General features: G+C 43.8%; 1 protein-coding gene across 1 annotated transcript in view; it reads left to right on the top strand.

The window, feature by feature from the left end:
* MICU1 (mitochondrial calcium uptake 1) overlaps window positions 1-19,201 on the top strand; it is an 87,907-nt gene that overhangs the window by 43,033 nt on the left and 25,673 nt on the right. The window contains exons 7-10 of the mRNA XM_068196960.1: window positions 1,456-1,521; window positions 2,673-2,787; window positions 11,464-11,546; window positions 16,398-16,595. Of these exons, the coding sequence (XP_068053061.1) occupies window positions 1,456-1,521; window positions 2,673-2,787; window positions 11,464-11,546; window positions 16,398-16,595 (462 nt within the window). The remainder of the gene's footprint in view (window positions 1-1,455; window positions 1,522-2,672; window positions 2,788-11,463; window positions 11,547-16,397; window positions 16,596-19,201) is intronic.

The following is a 19,201-nucleotide window of genomic DNA, read 5'->3' as shown; positions in this document are numbered from 1 at the left end:
TAAGTGGAAGACATTTGACTGTTTTAACTGAACACTGAGAATGACCTTGTGCTCAGATACAAAAGGGCATGGATAATTATTTGTGGAGATGACTTGTCTCTAAGGGAAGGTGGAGGTTTGGAAAGGGATTTTTCCCAGGGTGTTCTGATACCGTGCATTACCTTTCTGGCTGAATGGGAGTGTGCAGGAAGGAAGGTGAGGTGTGGAAAAGGGTGGTTTGAGATGTTAGTGAGGACTTATTTTGGGTCAGTCACCTTGAACTTTTTGAGGGGTGACAAACGCTCACATTGTGCTTCGTGAAATAGGTAGGTAGATTTATTTTATATTGTTTTTTCCTGGAAGTTAGATATAATTCCTTGCAGTAACGTTTCATGGTGGGGAACAGCTCCTGAGAGAAGGATGCTTTGAGCCTTCCCATAGTGGGGTGAGCTTCCCACAAAGTTCATGGAAAGCAATCAAACACACAGCTTCTCGCTGAGACAGAGGAAGATGAGTGGGAGAGTTGGGAAATTTTTAAAGCTTGTGTTCTACTGCTGGGAACCTGAAAATCTGATTGATCAGGGCAGTTGTTATTTTCCCTTAAAATCAGTGGGAGAAATTCCCTTTTCTGTGAGCTACAAGCAGCTGAGGTACTGTAGTTACAGCTTGTGTTCCCTGGGTTGGTGGGAAGGAGATGCTGGTTTTAATATAAAGAAATAATCTTTTTTTACTGTGTTTGCTCAAAGGAAGGTGCAAATGGGTAAATGCTTCTCCCTCCCACCTGTCTTTATATTTCAGAGACTAACTTAATATCCTTTTTTATTGTTAATCTATGAATGTGCTTTCCTCTTATGAGGAATATTTTGAGCTGTTTGATGCTGACTATGAATTTTAAGTGCAGCAAAGAAACCCATGAAAATTAATAAACCACCTTCTGGAACTTTGTCATGGGATTCTTCGAGCAAGATGCCAATAGCTAGATTATAATCAATGCTGCCCAAGAGAGGCAATCAGAGGGAGAGGCAATAAATCACAGGAGCAGGTGAGATGCTGCTGGCAACACCTCCAGCAGCAGTCACAGGGAGCTGCTTTCTCCCCAAATCCTGCCTCTGGTTCAAAGGAAAACCAGATGTTTGTTCTTCACGTCGGCATCAATGTTATTTTTGCTTTGGATTCATCTTGTTGGAACTGAAAGCAAAACCATTTTTTGAGGAAATGATAATTTCAGCCTGGTACCCCAGAAGCCTAAATGGCTGTTATCTTGCATCAAATATCAAATGAAGGCCATTAGCATGTTGTCTGCTGGTAGTGACTCACCTCTTATTAAGTTCCTGGTGCTCTCCAGGTGGTAAAGGCAGAGTTACTGGGAATAATTTTATGTGATCAATAGGACTGAAGTCTTTTTCCCTGGAAACTGTGGGTTTTTTGTGATCTATATGATTATTTTTGTCTCTTTTCTTGTGGTTTCCAAGCCAGATACAGGTTAAATTTTCATCTAAATTATTAGCTGAGCTCATCCCCACCCTGCAATCACATACAATGGTGAGTTCTCTCTCAAAAAATAAAAAAAAAAATGCCAAAAACTTGAGGTGGATGAGAGAAATCAGCTGCAGGCAGTGGAGAAGCTATGAGCTAACACTTGCTGGGATATCTCCATAGGCTTCCAGTCACAGCAACCACCTGGTTGCCCCAGACTTTCCTTGCTCTTGGCAAGCCTAACCGTTCAACTTGACGTGGTGTTTTGCCTGCTTGTTTTATTGTTGGTTAACCAGTTTTCTTTCCTTTATCTTGTATGTGATGGGATCTCCGCTAGACAGAGGTAACGGTGGGGGACAGTTGTGTAGCTGGACCCTCGTGTGGTGGTGTTTGTTGGTGGTTTTTCCTAAAACCAGTCCTAAATCCAGCCTTGCTTTCACCGTGCCTGCGTGTGCTTGCATGGCCTGGTTTCCATGGAATAACCTCACCCACCCCTACTCTCCTTTGTATTAATTTAATTCTCCTCTCTGTGTGTGTGTGTGTGTGCCTCCTCCTACTGTGTCCTTAAAGTGGGTCACCAGTGTGGATTCCCTAACAGTTTTATGGATCCTTTTCAGCCTTTGGGGGTTCTGCGGATCAAAGGGACTCAAATTTTTAGCTTAGTAAGATATTGTGAGCTGATAAATGGAAAAGAACTGGAGCAAAAAAGGGATTGAGCTTGGTTTCAGGCCCAGTCCTCCCTGTGAGCTCACACACACACAGTTTGAATTACTTTGATTAGAATTTATATTCATGTCAAATAGTCCTTTCTTGGCTCCTTTCTACAGCAGAGTCTAACTAAAGAGCTGTCCCTAAAATACAGTTTCCTCTTTGAATCCTGCGTTGAAGTCTGAGTTTTTTACCACTAATCTCAAAGATTTTAAGCAAAGTGACCATAGTTTTGTTTATGTTTATTTCAGCTGGACTGAACCAACAAAGCAATCCTGTGCAATTCCCTATCCTCATTTGAGATGGGGAAGCACCAATCTTTGCAGAACTTTTATGATCAGATCCAAAGGCTGGAAAAGGTCCTCTGGATATGGATTGAGATAGTAGGGGTGTGTGTGTCCATGGAATGGCTTGTTGGTGCTAAGGATGCAAATCAAACCTTCCATTTCTGTGTTTAATCTGGTGCTTTCTGTGCTCTCTTTGGGGTGTGGCTCGGGTTGGATGACCAGAAGTTATCCCAGGAGAGGGAGAAGTTTGCTGACGAAGACAGCATTTTCTACGCGCTCGGAGAATGCGGACTCATTTCTTTTTCCGACTACATCTTCCTCACCACGGTCCTTTCCAGTAAGTACAGCAGGGATTTTCCCTGCAATTCCCTTTTTTTTTAAGTTTTTGGGGTTCACAAGCAAAAGCTTGTTGACATGCATTTCCCTAAAAGGCCTTTTGATTGCCTGCAACTGGAGCTGAGCAATTGCTGTTGCTTGATCTGGTTTAGTCAGAGCTTCCAGTGCTTTGGGAAGACAAGCAGATCGATGACTTCTGAAGATTTATTTCTCATTTTGAAATGTGACAAATTTTTTTTTAATGAGTCACTTGACCTGCTGTTCAGATCTGTAAATGGAGATGTGTTCTTGAGCTGTGTTCATGTGATATTCTCTTGATTTGGATGAGCACAGATCTCCAAGTTTTCACTGGTTTCACACCTCTCCAAACTCCCTTCTCCAGCTGCATTTTCACTTGGGTGAGCTCAGGTTTGTGAGTAATGTAATCCAATGAGGAGGGAAGTTAAGCTGTTTACATTTCAACCAGTATCATTAGATACCTTCTGTCTTTTCACCCTGCTGCCCTTGACTTGCATTTGTGGTATTTCCATGATCTGCTAATCTGTTCCACAAAGTCGTCTGCACTCTGAGTGCCAGCACTGGAAAGTTTGCTTTGCTGGCAAGAGCCAGTGAAACTGAAGCCTTTGATAATGTCAAATGGCATTTCTAGACTTTCTTCACGTGGAAGTCAAGCTCAAAACCTCATTTGCAGAGCTTCTCTGACTGCTTGGAAGCTCCTGTGTCATAAACAGGAAAGTCAGTGGCAGTCTCCGAGCCCCATTTGAAAATGTGGGGTAAGGGGGAATAAGCCACTGTCCAAATGAACTTGAGACATTTTATTTTCAGATTTAAAAAGAGAAAACTTGGCCAGCTAATATAGTAAGTATCTATTCCATGCTGACCTGATTTGTGGAATTAAAAACTGGATGCTTCCCAGTTACCTGCAGAGCCCACTGCTGCCTGCCCAGCACTGTTCAGGGAGTCAGCTGGGTTAATCACTGATGCTTTGTCACAGCAACAGGTGCTTTATTCTCCCCCCATGTTCTTGCATGTTGTAACAGGAGACATGAGAGGCAGCTCTTCATTTACTGGGGATCTATTCCTGGGAAGCAGCAATGCTCAAGGTCTTGTTTGTTGTCAAATGGACCTGGCGGGGGCAGACGTGTGTGTGACCTTCATGTTGTGAAAACAACCAGAGAGATAAAGCTGGTTCAAGCCAGGGAATTTGTTTTATGACTTTAATTTGCTTTTGTTTTTTTTTAATTTGACTGAGTCTCCAAACTGGCTCTTAAGATCTTTGCTGTTCCTTTCTTACATTCATCTGGGCTGTGCCAGAATGATCTCAGGTACTCACTTGTGTAATGAGGGCTTTTCATCTGAGCCTCCAGAGATGACAATGAACTCTCAAACCTCTGGTATCACATTACTGAGTGTGGTTTGGAAAACACTCTTGCCCTTGTTTTTATGGTTGTGCTGGTGGTGAACAGCCCCCTAATCAAGTACACAGTACACAAAATTAATTTCATGTGCTTCCACAGGCAGCAGTAAGAGAAATTGTTCTTGCTTTGCTTTAACTTGTTTGTTGTGATAATAAAAGAAAAGGACCTCCTTGTGTTGGAGGAGCAGCCAGGGAGGGACAGGGTTTTATTCCTCTTGTTCTTGGGCTTTTGAGCATGTCCACAATTACAGGGGAGTTAGATTAATGAAGAGACAGAGCTGGCTTTGAGGAGCCATACGAAGGGTGGGCAAGGCAGGAGCTTTCAAAAAGGAAAATTAAAAAAAAAAAAAAGAGGAAAAAAATTCCAGGGCTTTGAGGCTGACTTACAGATATTTGGGGAGTTTGCTAAATGATTACTGAAGATGGAGGAATGTCTCTGGAGCTCCTGTTAAACAGTGATTCCCCAGAGGAAGAGTTTGGGTTTCATTTCTAAAGCATTTACTTTTGTAAAATTGACTCCCAACCAAGCCTTACCCTGTGGCTAAACGGAAAACTCACTGTTGCACCCCACTGGTTTACTCTCTGACTAGTGAATATTGCTTTGCAGGAATCCAGTAGTTCCTGATTGGGTTCTTTTCCCTAGAAATAAATAAATAAAACAGAGAAATAAATAAATATACTATTTATTTGTAAATAAATAAAATAGAATTATGAAAGTAAATCTTAAATGTGACAGTTCAATATTGGTTTTCTCCCTGTGTTGTTTAAATAACCCAAACATTAAGGAAGTATCTGGACAAGGTGGAGCCGTAGATTACATCAAATAAATAAAACCAAATAAATATTGGGAAAGGAAGGTGGCCTTTTGAGCACTAAGCAGGATAATCAAAAGGGGGAAGTGGGAGATTGGGTGTGGTGGGGGGAAGCAGGAGGGAGAGTGATGGGTAGAGATCCATCATGGTCTGCTTTGGCTCACTGGACTCCAAACTGGTCACTGAGAGCTTTGGGAAACAAGAAGCCCCGAGGGCTCTGTGTCGTGGTGCTCGGCCGGGCTTTGGGAGCGCTTCCCCAAACTCCTCATTTCAGTTGTCTTTGCAGCTTGACCTGAAGCTCCCTCCAGCTGAGTTCTGTGAAATGGGGAGTGAGAGGAGGAGAGAGGGCTGGAGGCTTCATTTCATGTTGCTCTCAGGCAGCTGTTCGCACATTGCTCAGAAAATGAGTCTGTCACCGTATCTTATTTACGAGCCATTTCTCACTCCAGCACTGTTCTCCTTGGTTGCCTTGTTTCTGTGAATTTTCTTTTGAAAACAACTAATAAAGTGGCTTTTAGCTGCTTCAGAAAGTCATCCTCCTGTTACAGGCAATGAGAGCTGAGGGACCTTGAGGAAACTCCACGGCTTCTGTTGCTTCAGCTGCTTCTCATGTTTTGGGGCAGAGGTAGAAAGATGAGCAAATTCTGATGGAATTTCCCTTGGATGCTTTGAATGTTATAGGGAAACAAAGACTTCCCTGACCAAAGAGGTTTTTGCTTTGGAACTTGCAAAACAAATGGAGGCAGGAGAAAAGGAGCTTTTCCATCACAGTGACTGCAGTTTCCCAGCAAATGGGGTGCATTGTCGAGGCACACTAGTTCTGCCTTCATTAACAGGTACTGAAGAGAGCGGGGCATTAAAACAATAAATTGGTGTTGTTTCCACAGTTGGACTGTTGCTGTGTCTGGATTTAATTCTCCTGGCAGGAGGGTTAAATAACATTGGCTGAAGCCACAATAAGTAGCCTTTTGCCAGGACTCTCATAGCAGACCTGCATCTCCTTCTCCCATCACAGCAGGTAATTCTCGCTTAGGATAGATTCACCTCTGTTATTTTTTTTTTCTGTCCTGTGTGTAGGGAATAAATTTCAAGCCACCTAACTCTGGAAATTGTGTTCTGGCCAGATATTGAGCTCTGTGCGTGTCCCTGCGATGGAGGGACGTCTTCTCCCACACTGCGATCTCCAGGGTCCCTTTGGACCACGACTGTTCTGAATAAATTATTCCTGGCTGACAGGAAATTCTTCAGCCCCATCTCTGCTGTGAGTGAAATCTGTTACCTCACCAGTGGTGGGGTAATCCAGCTGTGCCCAGTGCCACGGGGCCCATTCCCTCAAGAGAAGGTTGCTTTGAGTTTATAGGACTATTTTTGTTTGTAGTCCTGGTCATGTTAATTTTATCTTCAGTCTTTCCAGACCCTCCATGGGTCCACCTCACCCTCACTATTTGGAGCAAGGATGTCTTCCTACCTTTCTGGTAGCCCAGTCACTGCTGTGTGGCATTTCCAAGATGTATCTGAGCAGTATCTTCCAAGGAATATCCCAGCTTCCAAACACAAGCCTGGTTGCTTCCTGGCACGGGGAGAGCTCTCTGGCTTGGCATCCCACTTGAGCCATGCTGAAGGACAGAAATGGGAATGAATTTTCTCAATTGGCAGTTGGGGATGTTCCCAAGTGATTTGAAAACTTGGACTGGGCCATGGGAGGCTCTGTCAGCCTGCATCCTTCACCTGGTCTTCCTCTGTTCGTGTCTTCATCCCTTAAGATTTGTGTGGTGTGATGGGATGGGGGATTCAGGGATGGGGCAGCCACAGCTTCTCTGTGCCAGGGCCTTCCCACCCTCCCAGGGGAGAATTTCTCCCCAGTATCCCAAGATCACGCACTTGCATTATTTCAGAGTTAGTTCTGATCCTTCTTTGTGAGAAGAAAGAACCCATTTTTCTCTAGAACTGATGATATTGTGGCTCGGTGTCTATGCTGTGGGCTCAGTTTTTTAGCTGCCTGTTACTTACATCTCTGGGTTGATTAACCTTAAAAAAAACCAACTTGGTATGATTTGGATTCATTTTCTGAAATGGTGAAATAGTAATGAAAGGAAAATATCTGCAACATTAAGTTTAATGGGTTTTTTCCCCTATATTTACTGCAGCTGGTGCTCAGCCATCTATATTCTATGGATAGCTGTCTCTGCTTCAGGACTCTGTTAATTTGGGATTGATTCACTTTCAGCATACTGTGCCCTTTGCGCATCTATTTTTCTTAATTTTGGGATAAATGGAATAGAAGCATCCATAGGATATTTAACTCCAAATGACTGATTTTTTTTCCCCCCAGCTGAGTTCTTGATCCTTCTTCCCACACTAGAGTTGCCTGGGGAATTATTAAGCCTTGGGAGCCATGAACTGCTTTGTGTATAAATTCTCACCGAAAGGCAAAATATTCCAGTGTTTTCTAAGGAGTAGCCAGAAGTTTTACTTCCTCTAAGTAATATCACCAAAAAATCACCCTGTTTTGGCAAAGAAATTCCCAGCTCCATGAGGAGGGAGCAAAGGGTATTCTCCAAAAGTGTGTTAAGACTTTGGTTTTCTTAAAATGCAGTTCCTCTGCTGGAGGTCAGAGGGCAAGATACACTGAGAGGTGTCTCCAAGTGTGAAATGTTGAGTTTTTGGGAAAGAGAAGATCCCAAATGAGCACAAAACCAAGGAAATGTGGCCTTTCTCATCAGTGAGCTTTTAATGTCTTTCAGAGTGCTTGGCTTCTGCTGAGAGTACAGGGCTGTAAAGAGCAATTGAGTGCTGCAAATTGGTCCACTGAATAATTGAAAATAGTTTAAAATGGCATAATTGGCTTAAAGATGCCTAATCAACCCATCCCATCCCTCGGAGCTTCCCGAGGGCTTTACCCTGCTGGAACCAAGTGGGTTTTTTCCATGTGGTCAGTGCTGCTGCTTGTTATTTGTTTGCTGGTGGAGGACACTCATCTCTCTAACATTCCTGTGTTTGGCTTCTGCTTTACTTGCTCTCTTTCTGTCCCCAAATATTTGATTGGAACAAATGAATCAAGAAAAACGATAATTGCTCTTTGCATTAAATCCAGGGTTAGTTGAAAAAGCAACTTGGCATGGAGAGCTGGCGGAATTACGGATCTAAAGGATCATTTCAGCCTTTCCATGTATCTATGTCTAGGTCTATATATATGGATCTTTCCATATATATGTAAGCTAGGAGTTCACTGATAGTGGTGTGGGCTTCAGTACCACGTTTTCACTCAGGTTGGCCTAATGGATTGGAAATAGGTGATTTCTAAGGTTCCTTCCAACCCAAACCATTCCATGCTTCCGTGTTAATGATTTGGAGGATCCTCCTGAACATCTAAAGGTCGAAATAAAACTAAAAAAGAAACTGCAGTTGCCCTGACCAGTTTCTGTCTCATTGCCCAAGGGAAATCAGTCGCAATGAAACAGTCTCTATTTTAATAATGTCAAAAAGGGTGGCGAGGAGACAGCTCGCACAATCAGAGAGAGCTGGGAACGCAGCAGAGCACTTGGGGAAAATCCAGAGGTGGTTTTCCCTTGTCAAGACAGGCATCAGGCCATATGAAAACCAAACAGTCCTTTAAATGGCTTTGGAAACCACTGCAGGAGGAATATTGGGTGTGTTTGGAGGCATCTTAATTAAGGAGGCAGCGGGGATATTTAGAGATGCTGCAGGTGGGAATGGTAAAATTTGGGGGGCAAAATAAAAGAGGGAGGGAAAGGCTGCATTTAGCTGGGCAGTCTGGTGTCTGCTGCTTTTGTGATCTCTGAGTTTGAGGGGTGTAAGTGCAGGAAGAGGAAGAGAAATGGAGGTTGTGCAAGCTGAGGTAATGGGCAAGGTGGGCGCGGTGGGATTGGCTGCTGTCGGGGCAGCTCTTCCCACATAAATCCTGGCCAGAAGCATCACAGCCAAGGGGAGAGGCAGAAATCATCTGACCCAGGCCCCATAAATCCAGTCCTGGACATCAGGGGTGTACATCTCTAGTGAACATTCCTTCCTGAGAAGGAGTGGGATGAGCTAATTGTCTGGGGTGCCCTCCGCTTCCTCTGGCTCAGGGTCACATCGTTTGGATTGAAGTGTCATTACAGGTAATTGGAGCTGGATATGTAGATCAAAGGAAGAAACCAGCCATGCCATTTATTAGCTGAAGGAGTGAAGTAATTGAATTTGCCAATTTAAAGCCACCCTTCCCTGTCTTTAGAAAATACTGACCCTGCAGATTTTTGATGCTGAACTGCTCATTTAAATTTTGGAGGTGTTGTTCTCCTCTGGGGATTTGATAAACTGCTTATGGTAATGTGTGTTTAAAGAGGGAAAAGGAGAGAAATGGCCTTGTGAGGGACAAGTGAGTATTTTACCCTGTTCACCACGTGTCTGCACAAATGGGACGTGGTATTATATATTTCCTTAAAAAAGGGGAAAAAACCCCAACCTGTGACAGTTTTTCACAAGGAGTAACAAATTTCCCAATCTTTAAATAAACATCATTATACCCTGGTAGAGAAAATGGGGTAAGAAATATTTGTTGACTACTCTTTTTCTAGAACCTTGTAACTAGATGCGAGTTTTGTCTGTTCCTCCTCTTCCTCACAGAGGAAACACCATTTCCAGAGTGCCAGATTTTGGGGCTAATAAGAAAAAATTGCCTCAGGCTTTCATGCAGTACTTGCAATTAAAGTGAATAAAATTGCATGTGTTCTTGAAATATTAAGGGGGTAGTTGGAAGCGTGTTGCTCTTCAAGAAAATGAAGAATTAATCACTGGAGATGCTGGATAGATACAGAGGAGGTTTAATGCCTTAAATTCGATGTATCATTGGAGAGATTGTGAAGGTGGTGCTGGGGACTGGCTGTCCCCAGGTCAATTAACACTGAGTTAATGAGGGACAGCGAGTGAAGGTCTCCCCCTCCCAGCAGGCAGGAGGGAGGAGCTGTGCGGAGGCACGGCAGGGATGTGGGTGGAAGGGGGGATGACCCAGCACGTGGTGTGGTCACAGGAGATGCTGCTCCTGCACGTGGTGTCTGGAATTCCAGGCTGGAGTCATTGGCAGGGGGAAATTGGAGGTGCAGGGATGATAACAGCGGGACCACGTGTGCTGTGTATATCAAGCAGGTAGTGACAGGCTGTCCCTGCCATCAGCCCCAATGTCCTTACTCATCTATTTTGGGCACAAAGTGTTCGGGAAAAGGGGTCTCATTAACCTGTCTGCTCAATCTTTTCCTGATAAAGTGCTAGTCTTTATTACAGCAAGGAGAAAACACACTGTGAAGGTTTTGAACTGAAGCTGTAACAAACATCCAAAATCCAGTTCAGTTAATTCCGTATTCATTTCCTTTTGTCTGAGTGATTCCTCTTTCTCTCCCCTCTCCCACCCCCATTTGGGAAGTGCCTTCCCACAAAAGGGTGGATGCAAAAACTCATTATACCCTAAGCATCCACTGAAAATATTAAAAGTTGATTGCATAGATGAGGTTAAAGAGGGCTGAACCTCCCCAGTGATCTACGTTAGATGTGGGAAATGAAAAAAGGAGCTAAGTTTTAACTGATCACTTAAGATGACAGCCTTAGCATTAGTTATAACCTAGAGGATTCCCTAGAAATCCCAGCAAACATCACAAATCCTGTAGGAGGTGTGTATTTGAAAGTAACAGAGCATGATAAATCCTCATATATTAACTTAATTTGGGAAAAAATTGTGGCGCTGAGTTGTAGCTTCAAACAGTGATGGGTTACAGAGCTCAAAATGGAAATGTACTGAAATTCTGTGGTGGGATGCAGGGAAAAGCGCCTGGTTGGCTGGGAAGTGATGCTTTTGCAGTTCTGGCTAAATAAACCATGACAGCACAGACTAAATGCAATGACAAATAACGTACGGCGGCGTCTCAGCTCGTGAGCTCCAGCCCACACCTCGTCTCAGTGTCATGACTGGGCTGAGACAGGGTGGTCATGATTTGTTTAAATTTGTACAGGGAGACAAGAGCTGAGATCTGCCCAGATTCCAGATCTGCTCCTCACCCATGGGGAGCACAGAGAGTGCAGTGCCTGAGGAACATCCTCTGGTCAAACGGGTGTTCAACTGCATGGAACAGGCTGGAGCTCTTGCTGCAGCATCATTTTCTGATAACTGTCATTAGAAATACCAGATGGCATCTTGCTTTCCAGCTTTTTCCACCTGTAAATAGAATAAAGGTTCCAGAAATATCTCCTCCTTACAGCTCCTTGTCAGATCTTTGGTAAAAGGAGCACCATGGAGCTTATAGTTAGAGAGTCCTAAGAGCTGCATTTCCTCACTAAAATTGAAAGAATTAGGCAAAATTGCTTTTGGAGAAAGTCATTCAGAACTTGTGCTCTTTTTTTATTGAGCTTTTGTATCTTTGTTAACTGGTTTTTGTGTTTTGTTGGGTTTTTCATGTAGCTCCCCAGAGGAATTTTGAAATTGCCTTTAAGATGTTTGATCTGAACGGTGACGGCGAGGTGGACATGGAAGAGTTTGAGCAGGCAAGTTGAACAATCAGTGCTGTGGCATCTCAGCCGTAAGCACAGTGTTCCACTGTGTTGTTGCTGCCTTTTATTTTTGTGCTTAGAGAAAATTTTTCATTCAACCAGGACAACCAGCAGGACAAATTCAGAATTTGAGATGTCCTGTGACTTTGTCACCAACATGCAAGGCCAGCTTCATGGGCCTTGGAGCAACCTGGTCTAGTGGAAAGTGTCCGTGCCTGTGGCAGGGGGTGGAACTGGATGAGCTTTAAGGTCCCTTCCACCCCAAACCATTCTATGATTCTGTAACATTTTCCTTACAAAAAGTCAAGGTAGACAAAGAACTTTTTTCACTCCACGGATAAAATGGGATTTTGATCTTACTGCCTTCACATTCTGCTGTATTCCTTAATTTTGTCTTCAGAGAATAGCCAAGGTAAGTCTGCTTCAGAGGGGAATTTATCCACTTATTCCAGTGTAATCCAAAAACGTGTTATTGAGAACATATTTTCATTAGCCCTCTACTTCTTACAAGGTTTCATCAACAGGGACTTTGCTGCAGGTTTTTTAATGAGTTTAACATTCATGTCTGATACTGGTGAGCTCTTCCTATACGCTGTGATTTATGGTTGTGTTCAAGTGAGAATAGATTGAAGGCTCAAGCTGTCAGTGGGGAAAAGATTTGCCCTCCCCAGGCAGAAGAGTGTGATTTTTCTTGCCTATTTCTAGCCTTAAGATATTGGGAACTTAAAAACACCCTGAAATTGCATCCTGAATCACCAGTGTGTGCTATTCATAAAAGAAAACTTAAATGCATTTACAAAGTGCTACCCAAGAGCAAAGCAGCCCTGGAGAATTGCAGGGACAGATTCTTACTCATGAGTTGGCTCAATGAGTAATTAACTGCAGAAGAGTCTCTACAAGGTCGTGCTTGGGGCACTTGCTATAAATGGGAAGAACTAGTGGCAAAGGAGGTCATTTGAATTACATTCCCTTTGTAATCTTTTGCTGTCATCCTCCTTGAGTTATTACCTGTGTGTATGATGTCATCATCACGAGCTTGCTCCAGAGCCGTGGAATATATCTGGGTAAGTGCAGGTTTTAGATGCACACTTTGGACTCAGAGGAGACTGGAGTGTGTTGATCTGCAGTCTGATATCACTTCACTTGACAGCTTGAAATGTAAACCTGGGGCTTTGTTCATGTTCCTTCCTTTCCCCAAGTAAAAAATCTCTGTTCTTCCCTCTATCTGCACAGTGCATGGAGCTAGCACTCCACGGCAGCTACGTGATCATATTGAACAGTCCAAAAGGTGATTTATGGTAGTTGTAATGTTCTAAAATGAAATCAATTATGGAGATAGATGAACTTAAGAAAAGCAGAGAAGGATTAACCTCCTACTAAAAACGCAGCGATGCCAAGGTGCTAACACAGGTGTCACGTTTGGCTTTTTTATTAGAGCCCCATAAAATGAAAAAGGAACATTTCTACAGGATGAATGTTTCCTAATCACCATGAAGATGAGGGTCCAAAATTGAATTAAATGATTTCAAGTCATCCAGTAGGCCAGGGGAAGTTATACATGCATTAAGTCACATAAATATCCTTAGGAAGGGGAAGGTATTTTTGTTAAGCTGGTTACATGTGTCACTGCCTGTATAGAAAGGAATAAAGTTCCTGGTTAGCATCAGAATATTTGGGTGAAGGCTGAGAGTAAGAGGATGAAGGAGCTGTTTTGGAAAGTGAGAAGATACTTGTGAAGATACTGATTTGCTGCAAGAACAAACACAGCTCCAGTGGGAGGCACATATATCTCATTATGCAAACATAGAACATTGCAAACAATTGTTTATATGCTAAATCCTCTTTTTCACTCCTTATGGAAATGCCTTGGGGAGAGCATGCAGGATGGCAGGATTTGCAGCTCTGTCTTGTTAATCTTACCTGTTAAGAGCAGCTGGAACTGGCCTTCTCAGGGGATTATGCAGCAGTTTAAAAGAGCAACATCATTTTGGGAAGAATGAAAAAGAGGGGGAGAAAAGGACCATCAGGGAAGCATCATTCCATCCCTGCTGGCTGTGAGCACGTGGGAATGCACTTCCTGCTCCTCCCTCACACCTTCTCTTTGGAGGCAGCCAACAGCAGGTCCCTCTCATCACTGCTGTTTGAAAACCTCTTCAGGAAAGAAAATTACTTCAGTCATTTAGTTCATATGTGACTAAGCTTTAACTACCTAATAAAAAAACATTCAGTTTCTTCAGGCCTTCCTGAAAGATTGCAGATTTTTTATCCAGTGACGCGTGTGGTTAGTGCTTAATCCTGAATAACATGGTGGCTGCATCAGTATTGCCTTCAATTCTTCATCCTTTGGCATGTAAATTGTTAGTTTACTCCTCTATTTTTAAGAAAAGCTGGCTAAAAAGTAGAAAACTTGCAGGCAGTGTTACTGGTGATTTCTCTTTGAGTTTTTAAGTATTTTATTTTTTTTTTCCTCCTCATCTGGTACAAAAGATGAAACATGACAAACACTTAGGCTGAGATATGAACAAATCACGGATCATCTCAGAGCTCCACGTCCTTGCACAATGATGAGCTGTGGATGAGGGCAGCTCCTTGCAGTGGTGCCTGCCTTTCTGGGCATTGAAAGGATTACCCAAAACAGGGACTAGTTAAATAATTTTGGCTCCAGTGCCCACAGGTGGATTTTCAACCTGTCCAACACTTGTTGCAGATGGGAGAGGAAAAGAGAGCTATAGGATTCCATATAAAAGACACCCAGGAAAAGCTGCTCTGTGGAGCAGTCTGCAGTGTGGTAAACACTCATGTAAAAACAGGGGCAGTTTTCCAAGCTGGCCTTAAATTGCCTTGCTTCAGACAGTTTATAAATATTTGTCTCCAAACTGTGCTGCCTGCAGAGCTCACAGTTAACAGTGAAGCTCAAAGCTAACTAAGGAGTTGCTATTTACAGTGCAAAAATCAGAGAATTCCTGAACGGTTTGGGTTGGAGAGCACCTTAAAGATCATTTCATTCCAACCCCCCTGCCATGGGCAGGGACACCTTCCTCTATCCCAGGTTGCTCCAGGTTCTATCCAGCTTGTCCTTGAACACTTCCAGGAATGGGCAGCCACAGTTTCTCTGGGCAACCTCTGCCATGGCCTCACCACCCACACAGAGAAGAATTTCCTCTTAAAATGTAGTCTAAAGCTCCTCTCTTTCAGTGTAAAGCCGTTACCCTCGTAAATAATCTCTCTCCATATTTCTTGCAGGCTCCCTTCAGGCAATGGAAGGCCACAATTAGGTCACCCCACATCCTTCCTCACATCAGAGTAACCAAAAAGCCTCAAAATCTCTTTTCTTTACTTTTTTCCTCTTGATTTTCTCCTCAACTTGATTTTCCTTGTGGAAGAGCAGCCAGCAGTCTCTGGTTGGGATGCAGGGCTTCCAGCAAGGTGAACCCAGCAGCAGCAGCACAGCATTTTCCTCCAGAGCATCCCCTTTGGGGCTGTTCCAGCACTCACTCGCTCATTAGGAAAAAGTTGAACACATTGAATATCACGATAATGAGGTTCTGGCATCCTTGTGACAGCTGGAGCTCTTGGCAGCTGCTTTTCTTCCTCCCTTCCAATTTTTGTCTGCAGGGGGAAGAGGCTGATGGCAAAGCAGCGGTGATGCTGGAGATTTGGGAAGTCTGGGTTGTCAGGTGGCTTTTTTTCCCCTCCTTTTTCAAACTTCTTGTCCTTAATAGGAATCCTTTTGCTGCCTTGTTGGAAGACATCAGTTACTACACAGAGAATAAGCCTGGCTTCTCATATCCCAGCAATAATCACTCAGATCAACTTGGTAGTTTAGTGAGATACTTCAGGATCTCACTACTCCCAAGCCAAATGCAGCTATGTCCATGAGATACTTGAGGAGAGAGGATATGGCTGCATTTGGTTTGGCTGCCCCCTTAAATTTGCACAGAACCCTTAAAATAGCACACTCTTGGATTTTCAGGCTGTCACATCCTTCAGGGTCAACCTTTATGGGGTAGGGAAGTTCTTTTGAAGAGCCTTTTGTGCTGGGTGGCACAGCCCCAGGGATGGAGGAACTTCCAGCTGTCAAAGAGAGCAACAGGCAGCAAGGAGAGGGTGCCCTTGGGTTGAAAACCCCAGGATTTGTGCACGAGTGGGAAGAAATGTGTTGTGAGCTGACTAAGGTTGGTGTGAGCTCACAAGGATGGGCAGTAAAGGAGTGGAAGCTCTAAAACATTTGAAGAGTTTGTTCTTCCCCACAATCCCTGGCTGTGTTTAAAATCAAACTGGATGTGGCTCTCAGTGCCATGGTTTAGTTGAGGTGTTGGGGCTGGGTTGGACTTGAAGATCTTGGGGGTCTCTTCCAACACAGTGATTCTGTGAATTCTGTGATTGCTGCAGCTTCTCCACCTCCTGGCATTTTCCTGGGAAGAAGCTGCTCTGCTGACCAGGAGTGGGATCAGCAGTAGAGTGATTATCTGCAAACTGGCTGAATTGTTTCCTAAAACTCATTTTAAGCATTTGATTCTCTTCTTTCTTTAAAATGGACTGAAAAAGCCAAAGCCTAGGTTGGCCAGAGAGGTTGTGGACTCCTCATCCTTAGAGGTGTTCAAGGCCAGGCTGGACAGGGCTTGGAGCAAGCTGGTCTAGTGGAAAGTCCCCTGCCCATGGAAGGGTTTTGGAACTAGATGGTCTTTAAGGTCACTTCCAGCCGGAATTACTCTGTGGTTCTCTTAAGTTCAGCCAAATTTTTGAATTGTTGTATCTCCTGAGATTTGTTTGAAGAGGAGAAGAAAGGAGGATGACACTTGCCTGGTATGGTGTTGATTGTGCCATCCTCTCTGTGGTTTTTAGGTGCAGAGCATCATCCGTTCCCAAACCAGCATGGGCATGCGGCACCGGGACCGCTCCACCACCGGCAACACCCTGAAAACCGGCTTCAGCTCCGCGCTCACCACCTACTTCTTCGGGGCTGACCTGAAGGGAAAGCTCACCATCTCCCACTTCCTGGACTTCCAGCGCAAGCTGCAGCACGACATTCTGAAACTTGAGGTCTGGAGTGGTTTCTTTGTGCAGGGGAGGGCAGTGCAGCACGGATTGTGCTGGAGGAGGAGGGTACAGAGGGAATTTCTACAGCTGTGACTTGCAGATCCAACCTGATGAATTTAAGAAAAGCAGAGAAGGATTAACCTCCTACTAAAAACGCAGCGATGCCAAGGTGCTAACACAGGTGTCACGTTTGGCTTTTTTATTAGAGCCCCATAAAATGAAAAAGGAACATTTCTACAGGATGAATGTTTCCTAATCACCATGAAGATGAGGGTACAAAATTGAATTAAATGATTTCAAGTCATCCAGTAGGCCAGGGGAAGTTATACATGCATTAAGTCACATAAATATCCTTAGGAAGGGGAAGGTATTTTTGTTAAGCTGGTTACATGTGTCACTGCCTGTATAGAAAGGAATAAAGTTCCTGGTTAGCATCAGAATATTTGGGTGGATATTTGGATTAAATTCCTGATGAGCATTTCAGTGCCTGTGGCACTCCCCAAGGATCATCTCCAGCGTTTGTTGGTGGCTGCTCTTGTGGAGTTGGAGCAGCAGCTGGCACATCCTGGGTGTGTGTCCCTCTAAAAGCCTGCCTGTTGCCTTGGCACTGCTGATGGAGATGATTTAAGGGAAAAACAACAGAGGTTTTTCCCTTAAATTCCCTTCCAACTGAGGAAGGTTGGTCTCACTCCTAATCAGTGAGCTGGGCCCTAAAGGACCAGGATTTATAACATTCCCAGAACTCTTCATCTCTGCTTTTGTCCCCACCTTTTCTGTTTGCTTCATTATTCTGAATGTTTCTGCTGAGAAAGTGTTCAAGGCTTGTTTGAATCCTCCTAAATAGCTGGTCTCTATTATGTGACCTCTGTTGTTCACCCCTGGATGTTTTATAAGAAATGTTGTCCATCTCTTCTGAATTTAGTCTCCTTTTAAATTTGCATTACCCTGAGTTTTAACAGCAGCTCCCAGCCTCTTGCTCCTAGTCACATAACCTGAATTTAAGCATCACCCTTCAAAATTTGGTTCTTTTGTATAAAATCAGTAGAAGGACAGCAACAGGGGATTTGTTGGTCTGTCTCAGCTCCCGGGTAGAGCTGACTCAGTTGGAAATGGTGCCCATCACTGCATCGGGCTCCAAGGTCCAACCTGGCTTGAGCAAAGCCAGGCTTTTATTTGCATTGGAAATCAGGATTTGTGCTCAAGAAGATGTCCCCCAGCCTACTAGGACAACAGTATTCAGAGCTCTGGCACTTCAGGCTGGTGTATCATTGCTCACATGCTCAGGTTGCACGATCAGCATTTTATTAAGTTCTTATCAAGTCAGTCATTGCAATTTGAACTGAATTTATTCCCTTTTTTATTGGGAATTTACAAATCTAAGTAAGAAACTGACCCAAGGACTGATTATTTTATTTTTGTGAAGGCAGTTGCCTGGTTCACTGCCTCCATTTCCTGGCCATTGAAGCAGGTGGAGTGGCCCTGCCTTTGAAAGGGGAATAGGCTGCTTGAAGACAGTGTTCTTTGTGAACTGGGTCAGTTCCTCAGTGCCTCTGCAAATTGAAAGGAATAAAATACATTTTCAAGTGAAGAAAAATCAGGTGTAACTTGAATATAAAGGCAAGAGAAGCAGAGATTATTCTGTGTCCTGGTTTTCCACTGCCCTGTTCACTCCAGGGGTGGGCACTGAAGTATTCCTGACCTGTGCTCCCTCCACGGGTCCCCACTTCCCTCATTAAGTAGCAATGAGGATTTTTCTTTTCAGATTCATGATACTTGTTCTTCTATTTCTGCTGTGACAATTTAGTTTTTGATGATTTCAGTCAATTGTGCATCTTCTTGGCTACTGGCAGTTGCTTTTCTAATAGCTTATTTATAACTGGGGACAATAAAAGATATTTATGTCTGGGTAAGTTATCAAATATCATGAAGGCATCATTACTGACTCCCTGCCAGCAGCCTTGAGCACAGCACCAGGCCGATACTCATTTCCACTGAAACACTGATGGTTCTGTTCTGCCAAACTTAACTTTTCCTTGAGTTCCTGCTATGAAAGCCCTGATTTTCCTGTTCATAGCTCTCAGTGATTTAGGCAAATCAGGCCTATTTCTGTCCCCAGCGTTATGCAACATGACTTCTCTTCAGCTTTTATCTCTTTTGACTTGATCTCCCACCTTTTCTCCTTGCTTCACATTTGATGTGCTTGTTCACACTTAAGGAGCTTTTCACACCAGTGTCTGGTGGGTTTGTGTTGTTCCTTTCCCAGGGAGTGCCCTAATGACCTCAGCCTCTTAAAAAGCTCAGTAATTCAGAGATGAGATGTCTCTTGAGTTGAGAGAAGGGTTTACCCTGACCCATGTAAATCAGGAAAATGTGAGAGGTGGTGCTCAGCTGAACTCTTCTTCCCTCATCTACTCATCCTTTGCTGGCTCAGTAAAACTGGAGCATGGTCTGAAGCTGGGATGTTGATTTGCAGCCCAGTTTTTGTTCATGTTCAGAGCTCTGGGGAAGTCCTTGGGGAAATGCAGGGCTGAAGAATCTCGTGGGGCTGGTGCAGCCCCTGAGTGACGCAGAGCCTCTGTTCTCCAACTGGGATCTGGCTTTTTCTCTTC

Source organism: Anomalospiza imberbis, chromosome 8 (assembly GCF_031753505.1).
Source record: "Anomalospiza imberbis isolate Cuckoo-Finch-1a 21T00152 chromosome 8, ASM3175350v1, whole genome shotgun sequence".
In the NCBI taxonomy this organism is placed as follows: Eukaryota; Metazoa; Chordata; class Aves; order Passeriformes; family Viduidae; genus Anomalospiza; species Anomalospiza imberbis.
This window is presented reverse-complemented; position numbering and strand designations above follow the sequence as displayed.